The 8500-nt window shown below is 45.0% G+C and overlaps 1 protein-coding gene across 2 annotated transcripts; it reads left to right on the plus strand.

Annotated features, from left to right (window-relative positions):
• Positions 1-123: 123 nt before the first annotated feature.
• Positions 124-6836, plus strand: rbm26 (RNA binding motif protein 26). Of its 2 annotated transcripts, none has more exons than XM_061276953.1 (22): positions 124-571; positions 770-888; positions 974-1092; positions 1284-1375; positions 1450-1721; positions 1814-2089; positions 2169-2408; positions 2525-2665; positions 2757-2897; positions 3012-3120; positions 3194-3353; positions 3714-3908; positions 4013-4114; positions 4203-4271; positions 4353-4451; positions 4723-4797; positions 4910-5092; positions 5213-5317; positions 5435-5638; positions 5848-5934; positions 6038-6151; positions 6382-6836. In XM_061276953.1, the coding sequence occupies exons 1-22, from the start codon at positions 513-515 to the stop codon at positions 6469-6471; spliced, it is 3051 nt and encodes a 1016-aa protein (XP_061132937.1). In that variant the 5' UTR covers positions 124-512; the 3' UTR covers positions 6472-6836. The 2 variants fall into 2 exon arrangements, with proteins under 2 accessions (XP_061132937.1, XP_061132938.1); XM_061276954.1 differs by having other exon boundaries at positions 4016-4114.
• The last annotated feature ends 1664 nt before the right edge of the window (positions 6837-8500 follow it).

Here is an 8500-nt window from a genome sequence, read left to right on the forward strand (position 1 = left end):
TGTAGTTTATAAATGTATATTATACATTTAATGCATGAACTTAATGACCATGACGATTACAACGCGAAATTATGAAACGTGTTCTTTAGTCACCGCTGCTCTCGCGATAGCTGCTAACGAGATCAAAAGCGGAAGTAAATAGTCGAACAGGCACGCGAGCTACCGCGGAGCGTAAATGAAGTGATATGTTCGGCGTGCAAATCACTTGTATTTTTTAACTGCGCAATTTTAATTGTAATCTTGAGTCGAACTTGTGAAATCGGTTGGCATACAGGTGCACGTGAGTCGTCAATCCGTAACACTCACAGTACGGACGTCCGACAGCACGTTTCGCGGCCTGGGACTTGTGCTAAGTCGACCAGCATTGTTGCCGCTGAGTTGAGCTAACGGCGCGTTTAGCATCTTAGCTTCAACTAAATGCTAAAGTGGCTACTTTACTTAAGCGAATGTTCACTATTCATCTCGGCGTTTAATTAATCGGTGACCCAAAATAAATTCCGGCTGGATCTAAAATGATAATAGAAAATCTGGATGCTTTGAAAACATGGCTGTCTGACACGCTCGAGCCCATGTAAGTAAAAACGTTAGCTGCTAGCTACGACTCAGTTCACGAGTTAAACTCGGTATGAATGAAACTTTCCTTGAAAACACACAATTACGTAGCAACAAAGAGTGGATGGCATGAGTAGTCCCTTTATTTAATAAAAATATCGGTGTTTCCCCCTGAGCGTGTGTTGCGTTTTAAAAGTTGTTTGTTCTACTGTTGTAGCTGCGACGCTGACCCCTCAGCACTCGCCAAGTATGTTGTTGCCCTGGTGAAGAAAGACAAAACTGAAAAAGAACTCAAAGCCTTGTGTATTGACCAGTTGGACGTGTTTCTCCAGAAAGGTACCAATCGATCTTGCAGTCACAAGTTGATTGGACTTTTATTTTTGTATTGATTATTTTCTTGTTCAATCAAATTCAATTCCAGAGACCCAGCAATTTGTAGACAGGCTGTTTGAAGCTATAGTCAACAAAAGCTATCTGCCGCCGACGGAACCACAACCCACCTTGGCCAAAGTTGAGAAAGATGAGTCGAAAAAAGAGGAGGTAACATTTTTTTCCATCATAAAAACGTTCCATCCATTCCTAGTTGTACTACACGATAAGGACACGCATCATAGTTAAACCTCATTTAGCTCTCTTAGATAACTGCTTGTTTGAATTGTACATATTAAAATGGTTACCTTTGTCCAGTACAGCTGCGTATATGGTTTTGCATGCATCGTTTTGTTGTTCAGGCAAACCGAGAAGAAGAACGTGACAAAAAGTTCTCTCGGCGAGTGAATAGCAGCCCTGCAACATCGAGTTCCCGCTACAGTAGGGATAGCAGGTGCGTGTAGCAAATGTCCGTTCTATTTGGCATCATCTTGAAATGTCTGTCACATATATTTTTGTAATCCAAAGGAGAGTAGACGATCGTAAAAGAGATGACCGGTCCAGGAAGAGAGATTACGACCGCAATCCACCCAGAAGGGACTCCTACCGCGATCGCTACAATCGGCGGAGGGGTCGTAGTTACAGCCGTAGCCGAAGTCGGAGTTGGAGCAAGGATCGTACTCGAGACCGAGACAGAGACAGGAACCGAGATAGAGACCGGGACAGAGACAGGGACCGGGATCGAGCCCGAAGCGGAAGTCCCTCTCACAGCAGAACTCGGTCAAGAAGTAGGAGTAGAGGTAAGATTGTTCCGAGTGCACAGCATTCGTGAAAGTCACGCCAAACTATTCAAATATCAACCCTAACTGCTGTAACACCCCTTTGTTTCCAGAGCGGGATCCCGGGAAGTTGAAGTATGATCACGATCGAGTGGACAGGTTGGACGGTTCCGAGAGTTACACCCCGGCTGCTCTTGCTTCCACTGCTACCACTTCCCATTTTCCCGTGCCCACACTGAGCAGCACCATCACGGTCATCGCGCCCACTCATCATCACAGCAACAACACCACTGAAAGCTGGTCGGATTTCCGCCCTGAGCACCCCGTGGATCGCGGCCCTTTCAGAGGACCCCCTCCTCAACCGAGGAAACGCTGCCGTGACTATGACGGTGAGCAAAGCGGAAAAAATGCAGTTGTTAAATCCACGTCGACATTATTTGGGGTAATGATGTCATGTCCGTCCTTCAGAGAAAGGCTTCTGCATGAGAGGAGACATGTGTCTTTTCGACCACGGAAGTGACCCCGTTGTAGTGGAGGACGTTGGTCTGCCCAATATGATGCCCTTCCAACCTCCACCCATCCCAGGCGTGGAGGGCCCTCCGCCCCCAGGCCTTCCGCCTCCACCACTAATGAACCCCTCGTCTGTGAATCTGGGGCCTCCTGTCCCCCCGCCTGGCACATTGCCGCCGAGCCTTCCACCAGTTGCAGGTAAGCTTTCCGTCCTCCTTGGAAAATCCACATTCTGGTGAATAGGCACTTACATTTTGAGTGATGATGGTTTCCCGTCTGTGATAGGGATTGACTTTTCCCCCGTTGCTTTTCAGGACCACCTCCTCCTCTTCCTCCACTTCAACCATCTGGAATGGATGCACCTCCAAACTCCATAACAAGCGCCGTTCCCACAATTGTCACTTCTGGTATACGCTCTTCAGTTCCCCAAAGGCCGACACCACTTTTCCCCTCCGGTAAGAGCAGCTGCGTGTTCGCCGGTAATCGAATGCATTTGTAACCAATTACGTAAATGTCGCTTACGTCGTTGCTTGTCGTAATCGGCAGATACGTACGAGACTGATGTGTACAACCCCGAGGCTCCCAGTATCACTACGGGCACCAGGCCAATGTACCGCCACCGGGTCAATGCCCAGAGGCCCAATCTGATTGGCCTCACGATGGGGGATGTGGACCAGCCGCAGAAAGGTAGGCCTGATCCCATGGCAAACGTGCGAGCAGGCTCATTTGCAAGACACCAATGCGGTGTTTCATACATTCCTTGATTTCTCAATACATAACTTTGGCTTTGTCCTTCCCCAGACAAGGTTCCAAACAACAGTATGAGAATCGTTATGGATTCGGGCCTGAGGAAGAGACCTTCCGGTTTGCATGATGGAAGCATTCTCCACAAGAAACCTTGGTTTGACAGGTGAGAAATTATGAAGTGGAGTCTTGCCAAAAGCAGCCTGGCGTATAGACAAATGTCTCCTTTTGCCTTGTAGACCAAACTACAACAAACCCAACCACCTGGGCTACCACAGAAGAGGTCCCTTCAACTCTCCCAACACCAAGCTGCTCGTTCGGCAAATTCCCTCCGAACTCAACAACATCAGCAAACTGAACGAGCATTTCAGCAAGTTCGGAACCATCGTCAACCTGCAGGTAGGTCACCTTTTCACCGTTGCCGTCCTGTTTGTTTCTTTTGTGACTCCACTATCTGCCTGGTGGTCTAAAGATAAGCAATTCTGTCCATGAGCTAATATGTAACTGTGTGCGTGCTTGGGTATGAGTCTCTCAGTATTCAGCAGGGAGGTTTCCATAATGGCAGCCACTTTTCTCCCAAAAAAAAACAAAAAACAATTTTTTTACAGTGTTGATCTTTGAATTAAGGAAGTTTAAGATGGACGATAAATTTAGTGAGAAATGTATCCACTTCTGGGCTCCTAAAATGCAGACTCCATGTGGTCAAAACATTGAAATGGCCTTATCCCTCAAATCATTTCATGCTCTCCATTTTCCAAGGTGGCTTACCAGAATGACCCCGAAGGTGCATTGATCCAGTTTGCGGCCCCAGATGAGGCCAAGCGGGCCATCCAAAGCACAGAGGCTGTCCTCAACAACCGCTTTATCCGGGTGCATTGGTTCCGGGAGAACGGAAACGACGGACTAGGACAGGGTCTGTCTCACGTGCAGCAGTTGCAATCGCAGTCGGCCATGGTAAACTGTCCCTTTTGATCTCTGAGCTTAATAACCACCAACACAGAGACTAAGAAGCCACAAACGCTTCTCAGAGCATTGATTTAAATCTCTTGAACATTCAGCAGCCTCCGGCGACTTCGTTGAAGCAGTCTGTCAAAGATCGCCTCGGGCCTCTTCTCCCTGCTAACTCTGAGCCTTCGCAGGACTCCAGCGTAGCTTCTCAGGTGTGCTTTTGTGGAAGTGCAACTTGTCCATATATACTATTTGGAATAACATGTAACCCCCCCCCCCCCCGCCCTCAAACTGAACCAGAATCCCACTAAAGTCTCAGTGAAGGAGCGTCTGGGTTTCGTCGCCAAACCTGCGGGTCCCGTTGAGAAGGCAAGTGTCAGCCAATTAGATCTTCACGTTCCCCTTTGCATTGTAGCAACGTTTTTGTGTTCACGTTTGACACAATTTCAGGTGTTTTCAACTTCGGCGGGACTCTCAAAGACGGTATACAATCCCGCGGCCTTAAAAGCGGTCCAAAAAAACACAGAGGACTCTTTGAAGAAGAAACAGGTGAGGGGGGAAATGTTGCAATGGAGTCACAAAACCCTCCACCCAAATTTATCAATGAAATGGTCGACCGAAGATGCCAGTAAAATTCTTGATAAGTGTAGTTATATCTTAGTGAAATTCATAATATTTGTTGTCGTTAAAGTCCGTTGAGAAGATGTTTTATATATATATCGGCTCGTAAAAATAAACAAATTGTGGTGTTGGTTGCGTAATGCAGCTGTACTTTTCAATCGCGTCACTCTTTGATCATGTCCCATAAATCTTTTCCCAGGAAGCCCTAAAGCTACAGCAAGACGTACGGAAGAAAAAGCAGGAAATACTGGAGAAGCACATTGAAACGCAGAAGGTAAGATCATCTCATTGAATGGACTGGCAAAAAAAAATGTTTTCTTGAAATGCGAACAAGTTACTTTGAAATATTTTGCAACCATGTTCATTCATGCCCCTGCTGTCCACAGCTGCTGATCTCCAAACTGGAGAAAAACAAAACAATGAAAGCAGAGGACAAAGCCAAGATCATGGAAACGTTGGGCACCTTAACCAAGAGCATCACCAAACTGCAAGAGGAAATCAAAGGCATCTCAACCAGCAGCATCAGCAGCACTCTAGTGGTACAGCACACAGTCAAGAGCAAGGCCCAGGTAATACTTTGGGAATGCTCAGCATGGACATTCAAGTTTCTTATGTTCATGGGATTTAAGTAACTGGTGTCTTGACTTTTGAAAGATGGCAGAAAGTCATGTTTGTGCTCCCCCCCCCAGGCGCAGAGAGAACTGCTTGATGCAGAGTTAGATCTGTACAAGAAGACTCAAGCTGGAGAGGATACTGCTCTGCTGAAGATCAAATATACCCAACTGCAGATAGAAGTATGCTTTATGGCAGAATGTGTCTTCAAAAAACATTTGAGTGATCAGGAAAGATGAATTGCAATTTGAATAATATATAGTAAATGTTCAATGATCTTGTCCACTGCTTCTGCTTAGGCTGCCAAAAGAGGACTGCTGACACCGGGACGAGGCCGCGGGGTCTCATCTCGAGGACGTGGCGCTCCAAGGGCCCGCGGTAGAGGCGCCAGAGGACGAGGAAGAGGCGCTCCCCTGCACGCAGTTGTGGACCACCGACCTAGAGCGCTGGCGATTTCTGCTTTCACTGAGACAGAGTGTGTCGACCTGCTGCCACATTTTGCTGTAAGTCTGCATATTCTGACATTTGTCTGAGTAATACACTAAATGCCCAGTAGATGGCACTACAGTCCACCATTGCGCCTACTGGTTAGTCCGAGTCATGTGTTGCTGCACAATAATGCGCTGTCAGATAGCAATTTCATTTAATTGGTCTCACAAGTTAATATTGGATCTTGTGAAGTGATTCATGTTCCATGTTGACCATTTTGAAGCAATTTGGAGAAATTGAAGATTGCCAGATTGATGAAAACACCTTGTCTGCAGTCATCACCTACAGGACAAGAGCAGAGGCTGAGCAGGTGAGTCGTCGCCTTCCGCAAAATACTTTGGGCTGTTTTGCCAGCCACTTCCCCTCTTATTTTGTGTTTTTCATCTTGCATGCTTGGTTTTGTCAAATCGCAGGCAGCCATCCACGGCTTCAAGTTGAACAACCGAATTCTACGCCTGGCCTGGCATAAGCCTGCCATGACGCTGAATGCTTCTGATGTACATGAGGCTGAGCCAGAGGAGGATGAGGTTTGTCGTTTCTTTGTGTCTTGCAGATGAACACATTTGTCATAATGTAAGGTCTAGTCTCAGTGCGAGTGTTGTAGTACCATCCCTGACCACAAGAGTCAGTACACAAGAGAGCTCTGATTAGAGCTTATCTGTACACGCTCAAGAAAAATCCACTTTTCTTTTCATCAGGTACCTCTGGATATTAACCTGCTCAAATCAATGGGTTGCTTGTTTTTGTTCTTCTCCAGTACCCAGAAGAGTCACTGAGCGATGAAGCCTTGCTGCAGGACGACGACGAAGAAGAGGACGACAACGAACCTCGCTCTTGGCGCAGATGAAGATGATCCCCGATGTTCTTTCACAGCTGAGTGCAACGATGACCAGATGTCCTGCAATTTATTTATTTTAATGCCTGTTTATAAATCTGACAAGGCACGTTAGCTTGGCGTCACACTGATGTAACTGGCTGAAAAAGAAAAAAAAAAAACATGCAACTTTGATTCATTTTTAATATGTAATTCCAGATGCAACTTTTTTTTTTTTTAATGCTCTTAATGTAGAATTGTTTTTGTTTTCTTTTGTAATATGATAACTGATTTGTCTGGACATGTGACAGCTTGCTGAATTATCAGTTTGAAAAAATACACCCTGTATTACTGTTTAACAAATTGACAGACTATAAAGTTTTTGCAGAATAGTGTTACATTGGTTGTTTGAAAGTTCATATGTAAATATTTTATGTGGAGGTTGAAAAGATTTGTACGAAAGCTTACGTTCTCAGTAATCTGCTTTAATTTTGCATTGTTTAAAAAAAGAAACTTGAAATGGTCAGAAGACACTGCCAAAACGGGGGGGGGGGGCGAAACTACTAGAAGTATGGCAGTTAGACAAACTCTGCTCTTTAAACGCTGTATTGACCATTAAAAAAACAACAACCAAAACTGTTCCCCTAAAGAGTAAACTTCCTGAAAAGTTCCTCCGTCCTGAATTTAAGGTAACCTGCTGTATGTAAAATGATTCCAATCCAAGGTAAGGCACTGTCAAATATTTCAAACATCTCCGCTGTTTGAAATGTGCACTATTCCTAGTTATAAAAAAAAATGTGAAACAAATCCTTAATGTTTATTTTTATTGCAGGTAATCCATTTGAAGGAATTAAGAAACTTCAAATCTTGCTGTTTTATTGAATTAATGTATATTATATATATGTATTTTTCTATGAATTTCCGGGTGTTGTGCTTATTTGGTTCCCGATACAGACGAGTAAAACGCGTCCTCATACCACAGCCTAGAAGATTTAAAATCTTTTGACCCGTCATCAAGAACAACCTCAAGATAAATTTGCTCCAGTTGATTCAAAATCCAAACAACGAAGATAACCACAACTGCTCTTTTACAAGTCCTATTTAAAATGTGAGTCAGTATTCACACAAGATGTGTCCATCACCATGGTCTCCTCCTTACAAATCCAGCAGTGACTTTGTTAGGTGCTCCTCAACTGTGTGAGGTGTCTCAGCACCCACAGAGACAAGCTCCCACAATTCCTCAGCCTTGGATAAGAGAGGACAAATAAGCCAATCAAGGTGGAGCACTTCAAATCTTCCCGGACCACCCTCGGTGCCTGTCTGGCTCGCAGATATAATTGTGAGGAATCAGATTTGCACATGTGCAGTCTTGGCTCTTCATCATTTTAAGGCCTCCACAGCAGCACAGCACCTCCATCTCAGCGAGGGGGTGTTAAAGGCCCCCCTCCCGCCATCCCATTTACCTACTGTGGCTTCACCAAACCTCCACATATGAGACAAAAGAAACATCAAGTTGTAACACAAAACCGAAATTCAACTATGCGAGGGATTCTCATGCTCAAACTTGTCACTTAAAAGTTTGTTTACCGGAATCCGTCGGGGCTCCAGAAGATGCTCATATGGATATGCAACATCTAGGCTAGTGCATATACATAACACACTTTCCAGTGTATTTATTCCGATTACCGTTTTTTTCCATGTATAATGCGCCCCCATGTATAATACGCACCCTAAAAATGGCATGTTGATGCTGGAAAAAAGCCTGTACCTATGTATAATACGCACCCAAATTTTGACTCCTACTTAAGTCGATTAACGTAAAATTATTTCAGAAAAAAGATCATCTTTGGGAACAACTGGATGTTATTCTGCCGGTCAGTATCACTGCGCATGCGCTAGCATACTCAATAGCGGGTAGGGTACGTTGTGACAGCAAACGAGCAGGTGATCTAGCAAGTGTCAGATACGAGAGCATTGTGTTCGTATGGAGTGTGTTTGAAGTGAACAGCAGAGAAGAAAGCGCATCTGTAATGGCGGCCTCCGTATCATATCCGGATTTGGA

The sequence above is a fragment of the Syngnathus typhle genome, linkage group LG4, assembly GCF_033458585.1.
Source record: "Syngnathus typhle isolate RoL2023-S1 ecotype Sweden linkage group LG4, RoL_Styp_1.0, whole genome shotgun sequence".
NCBI lineage: Eukaryota > Metazoa > Chordata > Actinopteri > Syngnathiformes > Syngnathidae > Syngnathus > Syngnathus typhle.